Source organism: Telopea speciosissima, chromosome 8 (genome assembly GCF_018873765.1).
Source record: "Telopea speciosissima isolate NSW1024214 ecotype Mountain lineage chromosome 8, Tspe_v1, whole genome shotgun sequence".
NCBI classification, from domain to species: Eukaryota; Viridiplantae; Streptophyta; class Magnoliopsida; order Proteales; family Proteaceae; genus Telopea; species Telopea speciosissima.
In genome coordinates this window covers 65,105,219-65,126,013 of record NC_057923.1, presented here as the reverse complement: position 1 = coordinate 65,126,013, position 20,795 = coordinate 65,105,219, and the positions used below count along the sequence as shown (strand labels likewise).

General features: G+C 44.6%; 1 protein-coding gene across 6 annotated transcripts in view; it reads left to right on the top strand.

The window, feature by feature from the left end:
- The window catches only part of LOC122671317 (membrane-bound O-acyltransferase gup1), a 137,947-nt gene that overhangs the window by 46,577 nt on the left and 70,575 nt on the right, over positions 1 to 20,795 (top strand). For 5 of the 6 annotated variants that reach the window (XM_043868462.1, XM_043868463.1, XM_043868460.1 and 2 more), the window contains 2 exons: positions 11,842 to 11,912; positions 15,168 to 15,227. In XM_043868462.1, coding sequence (XP_043724397.1) covers positions 11,842 to 11,912; positions 15,168 to 15,227 — 131 coding nt within the window. The remainder of the gene's footprint in view (positions 1 to 11,841; positions 11,913 to 15,167; positions 15,228 to 20,795) is intronic. The other variant, XM_043868461.1, reaches the window with a different exon arrangement.

Below are 20,795 nucleotides of genomic sequence, written 5' to 3'. Positions count from 1 at the left end.
GCAACTAAGCAAGTGGCTTTAAGATTAGTAAATCAAAGACGAAGTATACAAGTGTAACTTTAGCCACTCTATGATGGATGATGGCATGGTGAAAATTGAGGAGAGAGAGAGTTACCACCAAGTGACTATTTCAGATATCTGGTGTCTATCATACACACAGAAGGTGATATAGATAATGATGTTTCACAAAGAATTAAAGTGGGATGGATGAAGTGGAGAGGGGCGACCGGAGTATTGTGTGTCCGATACATTCCTTTAAAGCTTGAAGGAAAGTTTTACAGGACTGTGGTTCGACCTGCTATGATGTGTGGGGCAGAATGTTGGGCATTTAAGAAGTGCCATACAGTGAAGCTATGTGTTGCAGAGATTAGGATGTTAAGATGGATGTGCGACTAGGAAGGATAACGTGAGGAACAGAAGTACTAGAGTTGATGTGGGAATTGCCCCAATCAGCGACAAGCTCCGAGAATGTCGTTTGAGGTGGTTTGTCCATGTGCAATGGAGGCTTGGGGATGCCCTAGTAAGGAGGAGTGACCTGATTCCGATTGAGGGAGCTAAAAGAACTAGGGGCAGGCCTAAAATGACCATAGGTGAGGTTGTGAAGAATGACATGCAGAGTTTGGGTCTTGTACCAAGTATGACCTTAGATGGAGCCTATTGAAGGGCAAGGATCCACGTTGTCGACACCAGGTAGTTGAGATTTTCCTGATTTCCTGGGCTTGCCTCTTTCCTCTTACTCTCATTTATCATTTTTGTTATCTCATTTCTTCATTCCTCTTACTTTACTTACACTTTGTGAGGACCTCTGTTTGCCCTACTTTGTTTTGTAAGGATCCATGTAGCCGACCACATTTAATTGGTATAAGCCTGAGTTGTTGTTTCACTTGTTTGTTTGTTTGCTACGTCCATGTCAATAAATCTGCTAGGACTAAGCTTGATCCCAAGGCCCCTAAATGCATCTTTCTTGGGAATTCATCCTGTTGCAAAGGCTATAAGGCTGAGTTGTTGTTTCACTTGTTTGTTTGTTTGCTACGTCCATGTCAATAAATCTGCTAGGACTAAGCTTGATCCCAAGGCCTCTAAATGCATCTTTGTTGGGTATTCATCTTGGTCCAAAGGTTATAAGTGCTACCATCCCTCTTCCCGCTGGCGACTTCTTTCCAAGGACGTCACCATCTTTGAGTCTGTTCCCTTCTTTACTCCTCCTCAACATCCTCTTCAGGGGGAGAATAGTAGGAGTGAAGAGGCTACTGATGTCATCCCTTTTCTTCCCCCCTTGCCTATTCGTCCATTTTAACTTGAGATGTTGGGAAGCATAAAGAGGTGAAGATTGTTGATATTTGTGATAATTCAGGTGTTGGTTCTTATAATACGAAGGAGTTAAATGTGTACAAAAGAGGTTGCTGGAGGAAGAAGATCTGCCAAGAGTCCTCTTTGGATCCACATCCCAAGCTTCTCCCTCCTCAGTCAGGTAATACCCTTTCTTTTCCCTCTGAGTTAGATCTTCCCATTATTCAAAAGGGAAAGAGAGTTTGTACTAATCTCATAGCCCAGTTTGTCTCCTATGGTGCTATATCTCCCACAATTATTGCTTTTGCTGCTGCCCTTTCCTCTATTTCCATTCCCAAGAATGTAAGTGAGGCCATGTCTGACCCCAAGTGGAAGCAAGCCATGTCTGAGGAAATGCTGGCACTTGAAAAGAACTGCACTTGGAAACTGGTTGATCTTCCCGAGGGGAGAGTTCCAGTTGGATGCAGATGGGTCTACACAGTCAAATACCGATCAGATGGTACAGTTGAGAGATACAAGGCCAGGTTGGTGGCCAAGGGATATAGTCAGGTGTATGGGGTTGACTATCAGGAAACATTTGCTCATGTGGCTAAACACAATTCGATAAGAGTCCTCTTATCTTTGGCAGCTAATAGGGATTGGCCATTGTATCAGCTGGATGTAAAGAATGCTTTCCTCCATAGTAACTTAGAAGAGGAAGTATACATACAAACTCCACCAAGCTTCAAGTTTCCCTCAGTTGAAGGGAAAGTGTGTCTCCTCAAGAAGGCACTATATGGTCTCAAATAGTCCCTAAAGGCCTGGTTTGAGAGGTTTAGACTGACCATCTTGAGAAATGGATATTCTTAGAGCTAAGCTGACCACATACTGTTTACCCGGCGAGGTAAAGATTGTATCACAACCTTCATTGTCTATGTGGATGATATTGTGGTGATTCGGAATGACAAAGCTGAAATAATGAGATTGAAGTCCTATTTAGCCCAATAGTTTGAGAATAAAGATCTTGGACCTTAGAAATATTTCTTGGGAATTGAAGTGTCCAGATCTAAGAAGGGAATAAACATATGCTAGAGGAAATTTGTGCTAGATTTACTGAAAGAGATAGGAATGTTGGGTTGCAAGCCAACAAACTCTCCTATTGACCAGAATCACAAATTAGGGGAAGATTGTCGACCTTCACTGGTTGATGTAGGGAAATACTAGAGACTTGTGGGAAAGTTGATTTATCTCTCTTTGATTCGCCCATATATCACCTATGCAGTTGGGTTAGTAAGTCAGTTGAAGCATGCTCCCAAAAGTGGGCACTTGGATGTTGTTTACCAGATCCTCGTGTACTTGAAGTCCTGCCCAGGAAAAGGTCTCGTATATGCCGAACACAACCATTTGAGAATTGAAGGCTACACTGATGTGGATTGGGCTGGTTCAGTTTCAGACAGACGAACTACATCAGGTTATTGTACATTTTTGGGTGGTAATTTAGGCTCTGTATGGTAGCACTTCTGTTTTTTTTTTAGTGTTTTTGGGTTCGACACACTTCTATGTGTTTCTGTGTTTTTTGAGCATTTCTCGGTCCTGAAATGCTGTATGGTAACCCTGAAAAAGAAAACGTTTCTGAAGTTTAGATGAAACAGAAATCTGTATGGGTCGCAATTAACAAAATTGTTTCTATTATTTACCAAAAATTACGTAATTGCCACCTACACCATTCTTTTATACTTGTGGGTTTTTAAGGAAAAAAAAGAAACGGGCTTCTTTCTTGCAGGTGGCGAATATGATTGCCTCACATTTCGACTGACAATCACCCCTCCCTGAGTTAATTGACCCCCTGCAATGCAACCATGAGATCAATATTCTGCTCAGCTTACCACAATGCAGAACCCGAAATGAACACTTGGATTCATTGGCCTCCAAATCCCAACAATCACCCAATCGGTCAGTATTTTGCTCACCTAAGCAGACATTGTATGATGCTCATGATTGTCTTAATTGACTATGCTATGAATAGTTGAATAAAATAGGCCTTGGTGGATTCAAACCACCATCCCCTTGGAACATGCTTGAGACATACTCATATTCCAAGTGCTCTACCAATTTGAGCTAAAGACCCAACAAATAAAGTTTGAAATTTACAAGTAACCATGAGACCCTGCCACAAACCATACTTCAATGATAATACCCAATGGGGACCTTGCCACAACCCTTCCTAATGTTCTCACATGTATTGAACAAAACAAGAGATCATGTAACAAAACATGAAAAAAAAAAATTGAAGAGGAAGATCAAAATCAATTGTTTCTTCATTAGATAACAAGTGTTTTTTTTTTGGTGAATAAGTATATATTACCAAACCCCAAAAGGGGGCCCGAAGGAGAAAAGATGGGGAGGGGGGAATGTACAAAGAGAGGGAGGGGAGAGACAAGCGTAAAACCAGGGTCAAGTCCTCCTTAAACTAGAAGGGGACTGCAACATACTGCGATCCAGACCCCAGGTAACAACAATGTGCCTGTTCCTTGGGGTATCCATGAGGGACCGGTGGGGAATAGTGCTGATCTTAGAGGAAACTTCGAAGGAGATGTCTTTCCAAATCAAGTCGAAAGATCTAGATTTGGAAGTCCATCTCCTAAGATTCCTCTCCATCCAAATATGATGGACTACAGAGCCAAAAACAAGCTTGCCAATACTGTCACAGATGGTGCTGCCTTTAAAAGCTTTGGTCAACCAGATGCATTCTCGGTCAATTGGAAGGTGTCTCCTGCTTTGGTACCAGATTGAAGAGAGGGCTTTTTTCTAGATGGTAGAAGAAAAGGGGCAAGCAAAGAAGAGATGGGCAGTGTCCTCAAAACCGTTCCAGCAAAAGTTGCAAGAGGGGTAGACAGGGATGTGGGAGTACAGGAGAAAGGCTTGGGTAGGAAGGCAAAGGTGAAGCGATCTCCAGGCTTTAAGGCTATGGCGGGGGATGGAGCCTTTGAACCAGACTAGGTTGTGCCAGGGAATGGGGGCTGAAGTGTTGCAGACAAAGTTCCAAGCTGATCTAGTGGTAAAACTGCCAGAGGGGGAGGGAAGCCAAATTGCCTTATCCGCAAGGGTAGGAGTGGGAAGGTGAATGGGGGGGAGGGTAGGCCAAATCTGGGATAGGACAGAGGGAAAGGGAGAAGGAGGGGACCAGGAACCAAGGGAGATGATGAGAGACAGGGGAGCAGATTTGGGGATACCAGAAGAGTAGACAGCTCTAAGGCCAAAGACATTGTAAAGAATGCCTAAGGGATGCCAGGGGTTAAGCCAAAGGGAGGTAGAGGAGCCATTAGCAATGGCGGTGGAGGTGGCCATAGGGCAAGAGGCCGGAGAAGGGGGATCTTACGCCAAACCCAAGACGCGTCAGGGCATAAAGTAGCAGTCCAAATGGAATCATTATTGAGAAGGTGGGAGTAGACCCAGTTGACCCAGTTTACCCAGTTGGAATCGTGCTTGGAAGAGATTTTCCAGATGAGCTTGAGGATTTCGGCTTTGTTAGAGTCCTGAATGCGGCGAATGCCTATGCCTCCTTCAGCCTTGGGAAGACAGATGGATTTCCAGCTGATTGGATGCAGGAATTTTGAGGTTTCTTTACCTTTCCAAAGGAAAGCACAGAAAAGGTTCTCAATGGCTTTGATGGTGGCTTTAGGGATGGCGAAGATGCCACACCAATAAGTATATGAAGATTGGAGGACTGATCTGATAGATTCAAGCCTACCCGCATAGGATAAAAGTTTGCCTTTCCAGAGCTGAAGGCGCTTGCGGATATTATCAAGCATGGGGGAGCAATGATGGCTAGAAAGCCTGGCGGGGATGAGAGGCAGGCCAAGGTATTTGACAGGAAGGGAGCCAAGGGGAAAAGCCAGTGAGACGGAGGAGGGAATCTTTGTCAGACTCAGGGATCCCAACGAGGAAGAGTTTGGATTTAAGGAGGTTTATTCGAAGCCCAGAAAGGTCTTCAAACAGGCGGAGGGAGGACATGATGGCAGCAATAGAGGAGGGGGAGGCCTTGTAGAAAATCATCAAGTCATCAGTGAAGGCCAGGTGGGTAAGGTTGATGTGCTTGCATTTGGGGATGGGGGAAATGAGATGGAGATCAGTTTTGGATTGGAGGCTCCTGGAGAGGACTTCAAGGGCAAGGGAAAAAAGGAAGGGGGAGAGGGGGCATCCTTGGCGGATACCAACCGAAGACTTGAAGAATCCAGCAGGGGAGACATTAACAAGAACAGAGTAGGAGGGGGAGGAGATGCAGGTGTGAATCCAGCGCACAAAAGCATTAGGAAAACCCATTTGGATGAGCACGTTGCCGATGAAATCCCAACGGATAGAATCAAAAGCTTTGTGTAAATCAATCTTCATGAGAGCAGCAGGGGAATGGGATTTACGGTCGAAACCCCGAACAATCTCTGAGCAGAGGATGATATTGTCCGCGATGCTCCGGCCCGAGATGAAGGCAGATTGATTGGGGCTGACCAGATCAGGCATGACTAGCTGGATCCTATTGGCGAGGATCTTTGCAATGAACTTGTAGAGGAGGTTACACAACGAGATGGGTCTAAAATCAGACAAGGAGGAGGCTCCATCCAATTTGGGAATGAGATAGAGGAAGGTTTGATTGATCTGGGCAAGTTGACTGGGTTTGAAGAAAAAGCTACGAATGGCTTTGAAGAGCTCACCTTCGATCGAGTCCCAGCAACTGAGGAAGAAACCCATACTAAAGCCATCGGGACTAGGGGCTTTGTTGGCTTTATGGGAGAGAATGGCTTTGGAGATTTCGTCATCCGAGGGGATAGACAGAAGGAAGTCCGAAAGGGAAGAGGGGACAAATTTGTTCATGAGAGTAGGGGGAAGGGTGGAGACAATGTGAGGAGAGGGATTGAAAAGAGAAGAGAAGGAGTCAGCTTCAGCCTTGATCCTAGAGACGGAGGAAATGGGGGTCCCATCAGAAGAGATGAGTTGGGTGATGGAGTTAGAACTTAGCCTGGCACGCAAAGAGCGATGGAAAAAGGCTGTGTTCGAATCTCCCAACTCGATCCACATGATTCTGGATTTTTGGCGCAAAAAAATTTCTTCGAAGAGGGAGAGAGAGGAAAGTTCCTCGGAAAGCTTTTTTTCCTCCAAAGCTAGATCCTGGAGGGAGGGATCTTGTTGGAGGGAAGATTGGACACGGTCACACGGGCGAGATCTGAACGGCAGGAGGAGAGGCTGGAAGGAATGTTGCTAAAAGTGGAGAGATTCCATCGCTTGAGGGCTGCTTTGGTACGACGGAGCTTGGAGGCAAAGGCGAGGAGGGGAAGGGAGGGATAGTGAACAGGAGGGCGCCAGGCTTGGAGAAAGGTGGTTTGGAAGTCGGCATGGGAGGAGCACAAGTCGAAAAATTTGAGTGGCTTAGGGCCAAAAGAAGAATAAGGCTGGATAAGAAGGAGGCAAGGACAGTGATCGGATAAGCCCTGAGGGTGGAAGGTAGAATGTGAATGAGGAAAGGCAGTGAGCCAAGAGTCATTAATGAGGAGGCGGTCGAGCTTACAAGCAACTCGCTCAGGGCCAATCCTTTTGTTGTGCCAAGTAAGAGGAGACCCTGACCACCGAAGGTCGTCAAGACCGAGATCTTCAATGCAATCATTGAAGGAGTTGACTGAGGGAAGGTCAATGGGACGGCCTCCAAATTTTTCGGATTGGGATCTAACCACATTGAAATCACCGCCCATACCCCAAGGGAGGGAATTAATCCCAAATTTGAGGAGAGAGAGGTCATTCCAAAGGGCTAAACAATCAACAACCAAATTGTAAGCATAGACCACAGTGAGGAAGATGGAGGAGGGGGAATTTGGGAAGGAGAGGTGGAGGTGAAGGAGTTGGGAGGAGGTGTGAGAGATGGAAATGTGGATTTTGGAGGGGTTCCAGAGGATCCAAATACGGCCATTAGGGGAATGGGTGTAATTAGAAAGCATGGACCAAGAAAGAGCTATAGAGGCAGCAATACGGGAGGAATTCTCTTGGCGGACTCGGGTCTCCAGAAGATCGCAAAAGGAGGAGTGAGGGGAGTTGATGAACAATCTAATTTCATGGTGCTTAGCTAGGGAATGAAGGCCCCTAACGTTCCAAATGAAACCAGCGGACATGACTAGAGGGTAGAGGGGAGGGAGGTCCTAGGGGGGACACTCCGGTATCGTTTGCGGGAGAAGACAATAGCCGGGTCGCGAACAAAGGGGCGCCAAGGGGGGGAGGGTCTAGCAAGACCAAGGGGCTGGGGGGGACGAATAGCAGGTGGAGGCAAAGGCACTGAGATATCTAGAGGAGCAAGAGGGGGGTCCGCAGGAAGGGTGGGGAATTGGGATTCTGAAGTGGACCGGGTTAGGAGAGGCCGGGGAGGTGGATCAGGGAGATGGGCTAGGAGGAGATGGGCTGGGGGGGTAATAATGGGGAGATTGTAGGCAAAATAAGAGATGAAGGGGGGAGGAGGGTTCGGTTGAGAAGGGAAAGAAGAACGAAGGTTGGCGTGGGTGGGCTTAAGGGGGATGGGTTTTGAGGAGGTTTTAAGGGCTTTGGAACTGGTGGGTTTGGACGAAAGGATGGGCTTAAGGGGGGTGGGTTTAGTGGAGGTTTTAAGGGCTTTAGAACTGGTGGATTTAGAGGAGTGTGTGGGCTTGATGGGGGTAAAATTAGTGGAGGTTGAATGGGCTTTGGGACTGAAGGGCCTAGGAGAAGAGGTATTAGCAGAGGGTTGATGGGCTTGAGTGGGAATGGGCCAGATGGGTGTTAATTGGGTAGATGGGCCAGTAAGATATGGGGATGGGGTTTTAAGTTGGGGGGGGGTGGGATGGTTGGAAATTAAGTTGAGAGGACACTTGGCTGGAGATGGTATAGTGGGGTCAGGGGGGGTGAAAGAAAGAGGACTAGGGAGTAAGGGGGTAGTTGTGAATAGGGAAAAGGTGGAAGGGGAGGGGATCGACAAAAAGGGGAAAGGGGCTAAGGGGGGGGAGGTAGGCAAACTTGAGTTGGAGGCAAGCTTCCATCTCCAGAAAAGGCACCGTTGACCATATCTTCGGGGGCAGAGACATCGTCAGCAGCAGAGGGAGCTTGAAGAGGCAATGCATGGTTCGAGTGTTCAGTGATGGAGACAGATCTTGATGAAGCTCTTCCTCGATCAGTAGAAAAGTCCTCACGGTCCAAGGAACTCCTAGACATCAAAGTGGAAATTGCGTCTGCCGAGGAGCTAATAAGGGTTGTTGGAGAGCTTGAAATAGCCAGACCGGAGAGCTTGCAGGGCAGCAGAGAGGGCAGGGGAGCAGTCTGCAGAGTCTCTTGTCCACAAGAAGCAACGATGATTGGCGCAGAGGTCAGGGGCACAACAGGTTTCGTAGAGCAGGCAGCCGACTGGGCAGCCATTCCAAGAGGCTTCTCCGGCAGGGCTACAACTCGACGAAGATTTTTGTGCCGGATGGAAGATTTGCAGCGACGGGAGGATCTTCCCCGAAGAGAAAGTTCATCGGAAGGTGAGTGCTGCGGGAGAACGAGGTCTTCAGAACTGAGCGAGGCGATAGTTGTAGCATCAGGCGAAACGGAGACGGCCAGGGGAACTTCAGGCGAAACAGGGGCTGTAGGAGCATCGTCAGTCGAAACAGTAGCTTCTGGGGTAGCGTCCGGTGGAGCAGGGACTGCAGGGGCTTTCCCTGAGCAGGACAAGGAATGGTGGCCAAAGACTTTACAATGGATGCAGTGACGCGGCAACCAGTTGTACTTCACAGGCTGTTTTATACTGAAACCGTCGTCTTCCACGATGGTAATGGAGGAAGGAGGGAGGCAAGCAGCAGAGATGTCGACACAGATACGGGCGAAGGAGAGTCTGAGCATCTTAGAGGTTCGATCATCGAATACAGCGGAACGCCAATGATCGAGCCAAGCTGGCTGAGACACTCTTGGCTTCAGTAGTGCAGCGGTAGGCCAGGGAGGGTAATCGACAAGGGAATGGTGCTGAGGTCGACCTTGTGGAGCTGGATGAATGGAGTCCATTGGCGAAGGAAAATTGGTTTGGAACCAACCATCGAAGGGGCGCCAGCAAGGGCTCGAGCTTTGACATCGGGGGAGTAAAATTTGAAGATAAATACTCCATTATCAAGTAGGAAGAGGTCCAGCGCTCCAAGAGCTTTCCATTTTTTGGAGAGGGAAGCTTTGACAATATTGAAGGAGGGTCTGGCCCCAAGGAAATGGCCCACGAGACAGTCATTCCATTTGTTGATTTCTGGAGCTAACAGACTGTTTGGGCAGTGAGCGAAAGAAGCGCCATTCTCTGAAGAAGGTTGGACAAAATGAAGGGAAGTTGCAGAGGAGGATGAGTCATGGTGGAAGAGATAACAAGTTAAAAGGCACCTACACTGAGAAAGATATCAATAACTATTCAAAAAAGAAACCAAAACCAGAAATGACATCAGTGAGGAAAAGGATCCTTATTCAACACGAGAGCGGATCTGGTCATACTCCATATTCAGCCCAGCCAAAACATCTTAAACCAGTAGATTTTCTTCCCACTTGTGATAAGCTATAGTGTCAGCCTGGCATGTAGCAAGAAATTTCCCATAAAAATCCAAGGTCTGCAAAATACCCTTCATGGTATTACAGTACTGCCTGAGAGTAAGATCCTTTTGTTCCATTTTATGAATCTTCCTATGGAGTTCATGGCACTGGGCAGCATTACCAACCTTAGAGTACGTTTCTTTGGCAATACTCCAGACAATGGTAGCATGCTCCAGTAGAAGGTAACTCTGGAAAATCGAAGGATCAATTGAACTGAGAAGGAAGGACATCACAAGGCACTCTTCAATGTCCCATTTATCCTGGGCCTTACCAGCTGCAGTAGGACGAACAGATTTACCAGTCAGATGTCCTGTCAAACCTCGGGAGCCAACAACAAGCGAAACAGACCTCAACCACATGAGGTAATTGTTTCTATCGAGTTTGATAGAGTTAGTCTGAAATGTAGGTAAATCCTTCTCTCGATGCACAGAAAGCCCTCCTTGTCCAGAAGATATGGCTGAATGTTCATTGTCAGACATGGCTGCTGAAGAAGAGGCAAAACTCACAAAGCTCACTTAAAGAAGCACCACATAAAAATCTCCAAGAAAGAAGGGAGATTTATCTCATAATAGTGGAAAAAAAAGAACCCTTGGTGGGATAAACTCACCACCAAGGGAGGCCGAAAGGTAGAAGCAGGGAAAGGGGGTCCCTGCGGTGGTAGTGGTGGTGGCGGAAAGAAGGTGGGGTAGGCGGAAAGAGGTTGAGGGGTGGAAAAAGGTGGGAAAAAAAAGCTGGAGAGGGGGCAGGAGTCTCGCGGTAAGAGAGAGAGGCTCGCGAGAGAGAGAAAGCCGAGAGGTTTGAGAGAGGCGGAAGGGGTGGTGGAGGCAGAAGTGGTGGTGCTACGGTGGTGGTGCTGTGATTTGGTGAGGGATGGCAGCGGCTGTGCTGTGGCTCTCAAGCATGACACGAAACCCTAGATCGATTTCTCTTGGCTCTAGATACCATGATGAAATCAGCCTTGGAATTTGGGAGAATGACTTGTGTTAATGAGACACAGGCCAGCTTTATTTATAACATGAATAGAATATTCTAGAATAAATACAAGACCAAAATACCCCTATAGGCAATTCTACCCTTGTACCCATATTACAACAGGCATGGAAAACAAGCCTAGGTAGTACACGATGTGGCATCCTTATCCTATGATGTGGCATTCGTATCCTTAATGTATGTAACAACTAACAAGGTTGCCATTAATATTTCTTACAACCCTGTACAACATGACCAAACCAGGCACATTAAGAGAATGGTTTATGGATTTGCTTTCTTAGTCAATTAGTAAAGTGCATTTCTCCCTTGAAAATATCCAAAGGGCAATGTCGTACTTATGGTGGTGTTGTCTATAATCTATATCTTTTTGCTTGACTGCCGTCTGTTCTTCGTGGGTTCCATTAAAACTGGGCTACCTACACTACCCTTGAGTCATTTTGGAATCGGGATTTTGTTTCTTTACCTACCGAAGACCTGGCAAAGGGTATTTAGAAGCGTAAGCAAGGGTTTTCTGCGAAAAGATCCTCTTTTTGGCCAATGGATAGACTTGAAGCTACTAGTGGACGGGCTTGGGGCTGTGGTTGTTTGCCGAGGGGCAAGGGAATCCCTTGTATCGAATTTATGGTCGGTGATAGTCATTCTCTCGTGTACTTATATCTGGTCAGTGCCATTCTGTTTAGTAATTCTTTCTCGACCACTTTAAACCGCCAGAACTTCCACTCCCCCGCTTTCAGTGATTCCTTCTGTCAATCTCATTCTGTCTAGTAATTCTTTCTCTTCTCTTTCCTCTTTGTTCTAGTCCTTTTACAAACCCTGGCTGCAACAACTTGCAAAAGAATTAAAACATGGCACTACATTACTGCACTGAACGCATCTTGTCAAGGATGTGAACACTCCGGTTACAATTACTGCATTTTGTGTGTTTGTGTGTGTGGTTCCTTTCTTGATTTTGATATGGTTTATCTCTTATAACAGTTATCTTGCGTATGATAAGCTATGGATGTGATTATTATTGGGCACAGCGAGATTCTTGTGTTGATCAAAAGGTATACCTTTTATTCCTTTTCTTTAATTAAAAGAACTACATTCTGCCTGACCTTCACGGCGACTAATTTTGGGTTTTTTCGACTTTGTCTATTCAGATCAAACACTATACCTTTTAATATACATTTTTATTCCTAATCTTTGATTAAAAGAATTAGTTCTTCCAACCGTACCTTCATAACGACTAAATTTTGGGTTTTTCTACTTTGTCTATTGAAAAATTGTTGTGGAACCTCGGACCGTTTTGTGTATGGGGTTATAAAATATACTTTCACCTGTCAGCTACTCAGCTTAGTTGAAGACCCATTAGTGCGAGCTTCAAACTCCATGAATGCATTCTGTAACAGTATAAAAAATTAATAACCAGCAGTCACATGGAAGAAGAAGAAGAAGAATGAGAGAAGAAGAAGTACCGAGACTGCCAGAGTTCACAAAATCGTGCTCTAGGAGTCCCCCTTCAATCAATATATATAATCTCCAGTTACTTATAGAAGAAAAGGAAACCAATTGACTTGTACTACTCTAACAAGGAAATAGAATCCTAGACTAATAAGGAAACAACAAGAACCAAAACTAACACACACAAGGGGAGAGAGATCTCCCATATCGTGGCATCCATACTCCTTTGTACCCCTACGATACAAAGGGTTCAATACACTTTCTTAACTCTCCGCCTCAAGCTGGAGCATATAGATCATCCATGCCTAGCTTGAACACCCTTTTCTGAACAAAGGACCAAACAAGGGCATAGTGAACACATCTCCAAGTTGGTTAGAGGAAGCAACAAATGGAGTGACAATTAACTTTTTCGTAACTGCATCTCGCACAAAGTGACAATCCACTTCAATGTGCTTGGTTCTCTCATGAAACATGGGATTACTTGGTCTGTAGATAGCCACTTGCTTATCACAAAACATCTTCATGGGCAGAGTGATCGGAAAACCCAACACATGATTTAATTACTTTAACCACATCAGCTCGGGTGCAGTATGAGCCATAGCTCGATACTCAGCCTTTGCATTGGACCTTGCAACCAAGGTTTAAAGTATCGGTATCGGGTATTGTATCAGTCGGGTGATTTTAACAGACGTATCGTATCGGAGATACGTATCGGTCGGTGCTAAAACACCTGAAAATGATCAAAATACACATGGAAATACACTTTTGGACACAAAAAACAATATAAACAAGCATATATGTCATATATCATGCATATACACTAAGAACTGTGAATAATGTATAACCAGACAAGTGCGGCACTTTGAAATTGTTATAAAAGATGAGATTTCTTACATGTAGAATCACTCTATTGCCATGAAGAATGTCGGGGTGGATCAAACTCATATCTGTAAGGGTCTTCGAGAATAGGAGCGACTAGGATGATGTTGTGTACTGGTTGAACATAAGCACAATACTGACCCCAGTCGAAATACTAATGGTAGTGTCTCTCCCACTCATAGTAGAATTGTGTGTATTGCTCTGGAGTGGCTAAATTCGTTAAAGCACTAGGTTGTGGTTGTGACTCTCCGTATCCATAACTTCCATACCCTACAGAAGTCCCATGTCTATAGCCCGAAGAAGAATCTGACGCATAATGCCCATGGCCTGATGAAGCACCAACATGATCTGAACTAATGCTAAGTGAGTCCATGCCACTCATAAGCACATCACTATCACGTGGATTGTGGGAACGCTTGCCCTTCCGACTGTAAGTCTGTGGGCGACCACCATGATCAATATCTTGGGTAGCATGTGTGTATCCTCCCTCACATGTGAACTCATCTCAGCATAATATTGTGATGCCCCATAGCCACCACCACCACTACCATTAGCACCACCACTACCACCAGTACCACCACTACTACCATGGTCACCACCATAGCCACCACCAGCACCAGCACCATCATCATCGTCCTAATCATCATCATCAACAGCAGCAGCAACACCATCACCATCGTCTCCATCATCATCATCAAGATCTTGTTGAGTTCCTCCATACGGATGACCTGACCTCGTCCTCCTAATTAAACTTTCATCAGGGTTACTTACATCGTCTTCAACATTAGGATCTTGTTCTTGTGATGGTGCCTATGTTTCATCATAATCAAATTGTCGAATGATGTTCTCTATGATTGGATCAGGTATGGTTGTCTGGCGATCCTCACTTAACTGATCCATCACCAATACCTTATCGGTGTCCTCTATCCATGCTCTAACTGGATCTTCTTCGTCAAGTAGGTGGTTGATGTCGATTGGGTTGACATCTACTTCATCCCCTTCTCTTTCCAACTCTAAATATTTCAGCTTTAACTTTATATTGTAATGGACATTTCTTAGCCACAATTTTCCAAATCAACTTGAGGATGCCAGCAGTATTTGCCTCTTTGATCCTTTGCAAACCAACAACCCCTCATTCTTAGGGAGACAAATAGTAGCTCAGCTAGTTGGATGAAGAAATCTAACTGATTCCGCCTCTTTCCAAAGAAAAACGTACATGAGAGATTCCATTGCCTTGATAGTAGAATGAGGCAAGGCAACCCAAACGCACTGGACCAATAAATGTAAGATGATTGGAGTACTGATCTTAGATTAATTCCAGACGACCCGCATAAGATAGGGACTTGCCTTCACTTGCTGATCGTTCACTAGTTGAACTCGCTCTCTTGCCACGCCTTTCACTCACTCGCTTGAGTCGGACTCAATCTTGCCTTTCCAAAGTTGAATCCTCTTGCGAATAAGATCCAACATCAGAGTGCAGTGGTGGCCAAGTCAATCTAGTAGTGCTCAGGGGCAGTCCTAGATACTTAACTGGGAGGTGGCCAAGAGAGAAACCAATTTTCCTCAAATCCCTACCAGCAGGAATGCAATTTGAAATCATCTGGTGCTTTTGCTTGATACGCTTTTCCCCCCCAGTGGGGAAGGGGAAGGGGGGGGGGGGAAAAAAAAATACTAGCTTGGAATTAATCAGGGGGGTTTCTTTCTCCTCCTTGCTAAAGTTCCACATTGTAGGACGTTTGTGATCATTCTTTTCAGAGATGGATTAGTCTGTATTCCCAAGCATGACATCCTTTTTTCGTACCTGTCTTTTGCGAAGGTTTCTAGTGACAACTGCTTCAGCATTACGGTGGTGCATTCATTATATTGATTTTGTTAATTGTTTAATGTCAGATGCGTCATTAGTTTTTCAGAAAAATAATCTTGTTTTTGTTAGATGAATGGCTAATCTTGCTGCTATTTCCCCTTATTTGTGGCTTCAGAAGCACATTCAGCGTTGCCATATTTGTTCCTCAGGAAAAAAGTGTTACGTAATTCTACAGGTTAGCTGTTATTTTTTGCATTCATTGTTTTTGGCTGTATTGCCTCTAGTTGTTAAATGTTGACATTGGGGATTCCTTTAGAAGTTTGACTAGGGGTTTTTTGAAAGCCTCGGCCAGTGGATGACAGAGCTTACACAGAATTTGCAAAAGAGATAAAGCTTACACAGATACATATAAGAGATACATTTATGACAAATCCCACATCATATCCAAAATTGCATGAGCTTTATTTTATTTATTTTACATGGAAGAAGGACAAAGCTTACACAGAATACATATAAGAGATACATTTATGTAAATTATTACATATTATTCTGATACATGTTCTTTTAAAATCTGGCACAAAATAATTTAATACATAATTGGTTTAGTTTAATTAAAATTAGAAAAAAATGTCTTAAATATATATTAATTAAGGTTATATAAAGCAAGTTTGAAGACATAACTTAGTATCATGAATAAATGCCATTAGGATTAGGTTATGGATACATAAATCTACAGCCTTATCTATGTCCTTAATCATATAATGTTTGCGATACTGATGGTTTCTGTGTGGCTTCAATCCGTTATACCAACAGCATGTTCACGAATATATGTTTGATATAATAACTTGATAGCCTAGATTCAGTATTTTAATTATGTGAGGAAGCAATACTATAATTCCTTGTGCAATACGAGATGTTGACTTCAAAGTTTAAACTGGCTTAGACCCCTTACACATAGGACTGTCATCAGGCCAGATTTTTCCCAGATCCAATTTGGTCAGTTAGAATATGGATATTCCTATATTTGATTTGATAAACATCTTATCCAATTATTGCCCTCCAATATGGGAAGTTATATAATCTGTCTATAATATAAAATTATAAAGAGGATTTGAGGGGCATCCAATTTTTTAAATTTGTAGAATTATAAAGTATTAAAACAATTAGTTGAGCTATAGCCCCCCCCCCTCCCCCAAAAAAAAAAAAAAAAAGTATGACATAGGCATGAGTTTATATCCTTCTGCCCGTTTTATGTATAATCAGATGTCTGATATACAATCTGATATTCGAAGACTTAAACAGATACTAATATTGGTCCACCTATATCTGCTCCATGTTTGATCTTTTTACAGTCATTTCTAATATCACTTTTTTGTATGAGTAGATGTTTCTGTGTCTCTGATTTAAAATGTGTTGGTCCTAGCTGTGTAATCGTAAATTTTTGCTGTTATTTATAACAAAACTCTTTCTTCTTCAATCTTCTCAATATTTTCCCGTCATAGTCGTCAATGTGTTGCCTAGGTCAGAAAATGTGTGGAAGGGACAAAATGGGGGGACAATGAGTTGATATTGAATAAGAAGAGAAGGAAGCAGATTCAGTAGCAGTTGTTTCTGATAATGCCGCCATTGTCTCCCCAGAAGCAGAAGAGCAGCAGCAGCAGCCGGCTCTGCTGCCTGATATGCAGCAGCAATCACCGCTACTATAGTTACTGCCACCGTGAAGAATGTGTGGCATATTTGGGTAAGCTTATTGCTTCCTGCTGCGGGGCATTCTGAAGCCAGCTTCTCAAATGGCAAAACATGCTGTCAACAGAATTAAAACATCTGGAATATTTAACACATGAAGCATGTTGTATTTTGGGTACAAGGGTATAATGGTCCAGTAGGGTTTATCATGTGTTGCCCTAAGGGTATTATTGTAACTTGTACTTCTCCATCAATATTATAAATAAGAGTGGGCTTGTGTCTCATTCACATAAGTTCAATTCCCCAAATATTCCATCATGCTATCAGAGCTAGGAGAAGAGAATCAACTTCGGGATTTGTGCTCTCCATGAAACCCTAAACCTACCGCCACTTCTCATCTCTCTCTCTCGGCCTCACACACCACCGCCACCTACCTTCTGCCTCTTTCTCTTGGTTTTCTCACCGGCACCTCCAGCCTCCTCTTCTTACCGCGGGAACTCCTCTCTCCCTGCCTTGCCTTGTCCATTGTTTTTCCCTTGGTGCTGATATTTTTCTCCCACCAAGGGTTTCTCCTTTCTCTACCATGAACTAAACCTTCGTTGTTTGAAAGTTTAATGTGGTGAGTATTTTCCCAGTTTTTTGCAATCAGCAGCCATGTTAAATGTGTCGACTGCATCTACCGGACAAGAAGGACTTGCCCCATTGTCACGTGAACGTGACTTTCCTTCGTTCCCTTCAAATTCTGTCAAATTTGATGGCAGTAATTACTTGATGTGGTCGAGATCCTGCTCTCTTGCTGTGGTTTCCCGTGGTCTTTATGGCCATCTTACTGGAGCCTCTGTGAAGCCTAATACTGTTGCCGGTCCTGCTCAGATTAAATGGGAGACTGATGAGTGTTTGGTTATGTCCTATCTCCTTGGATCTATTGACTCTTCCATTGCTCAAGGATTTCTTCTTCTTGAATCGACTGCTGATATCTGGAAGGCTGCCAAGAATACCTATTCCCAAGTCTGCAATGATGCACAATGCTATAAAATCAGGCAAAAAATTCACAACTTACAACAGAAGGATCTCTCTCTCTCCAAATATTACAATACCCTTCGTGGTCTCTGGCAATCATTGGACTGTTATGGGATATTCACTGCTACCTGTTAGACTGATACAATTGCTTTTCGCAAGTGGGAAGAAAAACTCCGGGTTGATGATTTTTTGGCAGGACTGAATATGGAGTTTGATCAAATCAGGGCTCACGTTCTCAGTTGTGATCCCTTTCCTACTCTTGAGCAAGCCTATGCCCTGGTAGCCTCAGAGGATAGTCGTCGTACTGCAATGGTGCACTCTGTACCAATGGAGAGCTCTGGATTGTACACTATCCCTAGCACTCCTTCCCATGCGATACCTGCCCAGGGAACTTCTGCCCGTGGGACTGATGGTATACCATCTGAGAGGTTGATTGTGAAGTGCAACTATTGTGGGAAGGAGCGTCGTACAAAGGATCGTTGTTGGAAGCTTCATGGCTGGCCTCCTCCTCGTGGCCGTGGTCAGGGTTGCTCGACTAGTGCTGGTGCCCATCACACTACTTCTGGCGATACATCCAGTGATGCACCTCTCTCTGCTGATGAGCTCCATCAATTTCGTCGTTTGATGACCAGGCTTGACACATCTTCTTCAGGGCCCTCTTCTAGTGCCAGTACTGCCTCTGCTACTGTTCTCCCTCAAACACATGACTCATCTTCTTCCTCAGGTATTTTTTTTGGTGGCCATTATTCCATCCCCTGGATAATTGACTCCAGGGCCGCCGATCATATGACTGGATCCCCTTCTCTTCTTTCCCACTGTTCTCCATTGTCAAGTAACGGTAGGGTTCATGTAGCGGATGGATCCCTCTCTTCCATTTCAGGAAAAGGGTTTATTCTCTGTTCCTCTACTCTTTCCCTTTCCTCTGTTTTACATGTCCCCAATTTTCTACTAACCTGTTATCCATTAGCAGCCTTACTAGGGATTTAAATTGTAAAGTAACTTTCTTTCCATCCCACTGTGTTTTCCAAGCCTTGGCAACGGACAGTACGATTGGTTGTGGTAGGATGGATGATGGTCTATATGTGCTTGTGGACTCTCCTTCAGCATCAAATGTTACTTCTCTTTTTGAGGATTCTACACTTGCTGTGTCCAATCTTCATCAGTGGCATCGTCGGTTGGGTCACCCCCCTTTAGGGACTTTATTTAAGATTTTTCCTACTTTATTTAAGAGATGTAATCCAAATAGTTTTGTTTGTGATGCTTGCACTTTGGTAAAGTAGACTAGACATACTTATCCCATTTCTGATAATCAAAGTTTATTTCCATTTGGTGAAGTTCTTACTAATGTATGGGGCCCTGCCCGTTGTGTGTCTATTCTTGGTTTCTGGTGGTTTGTTACATTTATTGATTGTTTTAGTCGCACCCATTGGATCTACTTAATCCATTAGAAGAGTGATGTTTCTTATTGCTTTAAGTCCTTCCATAAGATGGTGCACACTCAGTTTGATGCAAAGATTAAAATTCTCCGCATTGATAATGGGCGAGAATACATAGTGGGAGAGCTTCCAGTCATACCTTAGTGAGCATGACATCATCCACCAGACTAGTTGTGTTGACACACCAGCTCAAAATGGAGTCGCTGAACGCAAGAATCGCCATCTCCTGGAGGTGGCTCGCTCTCTGCTGTTTGCCATGTCTGTTCCTCCACGTTTTTGGGGTGATGCAGTTCTCTTGGCTGCATACCTAATTAACTGGATGCCCTCTCGTATGCTTGATGGTCGTTGTCCATTGGATCTTCTCATGGATTCTTCTACTTTTATTGTTCCCCCAAAAGTGTTTGGCTGTGTTGCTTTTGCACGGAATCATCATGTGAAGGGCAAGTTAGATCCCAAGGGACTTCGCTGCATTTTCTTGGGCTACTCTGCCACTTAGAAGGGTTATAAATGTTACCACCCTCCTTCGCGCAAGCTATTTGTTACCATGGATGTCGTCTTTCAAGAAACAGTTCCGTATTATTCATCTCCTACACCTCTTCAGGGGAAGTTTGGACCAAGTGAAGAGGTGCCTTTCACGGTTACACCTATTGATCTGCCCATGATGGAAGATGATATAGAGATTGCAGATGGTGTAATTGGGCAGGAACAACAGCAGGCCACGGTTCAAGAGGAATCGGAACCACCTTGTTCTTCACCTCAGCCCATGGTCCAAGGGGAGCAGCAGGAAACAACACCTCTTATTTCTCTTTTGAAGGTGTTTGTTGACTCTCAAAAGAGAAAAAACAAGGAGCAAGCTGTTAAGACCACCACCATCTCTCCTCACCAATTGGCCTTCCCAGACTCAAGTCCTACATGTGCTCCACATTTGTATGGTAAGTCTCTTCCTTCTAGTTACCCAACTCTGGATTTACCAATTGCAACTAGAAAAGGAAAAGAATGTGTACTCAACATCCCATCTCTAATGTGGTATACTATGACTCTCTTTCTCCTTCCTTCCATGCTTTTGTGTGTTCCCTATCTACTGTTTCTGTTCCTATCAACTGGCAGGAAGCACTGGCTAATGCACAATGGAAAGAGGTAATGACTGAAGAAATGAGAGCCCTTGGTAAGAAAAAATGGTAAAGCGGGAAATTGAGCTCTCGCTAACGTCTGCCGGAATGACTCCCACTTACTGACTCAACATCTCCTTCCTCCGGGGGCATGCAGCCATCCCCCCGTACCTCCCTCTCCCCTCCATCCTCTCCACCTCCACCCCCTTCACCTCCTCTGCCTCATGCCCCATCGCCAACTCCATCCCCTTCACCTCCTCTGCCTCCAGTCCCATCGCCACCTGTCCTCTCCTCTGGCTGTAGCTCACTCTTCAGGCCGACTCTATTGGCTTTTGATGGCATCCCTCTGCACTTTATTGCCCCTTCCATTGTTGGTTTTGGGAAAGTTGCTCGCTGTCCTGAGGACTTTCTAGAAGAAGAAGCAAGACTTTTGGAGAATTGCTTAGTGGGAAGCTTCCTTGGCTCTCGCCCTCCTTTCCACACCGTGAAGACATCCCTTTCCAAGCAATGGCGTACACAGGGGAACCTCGACATCTCGCTGCTGGACAATGG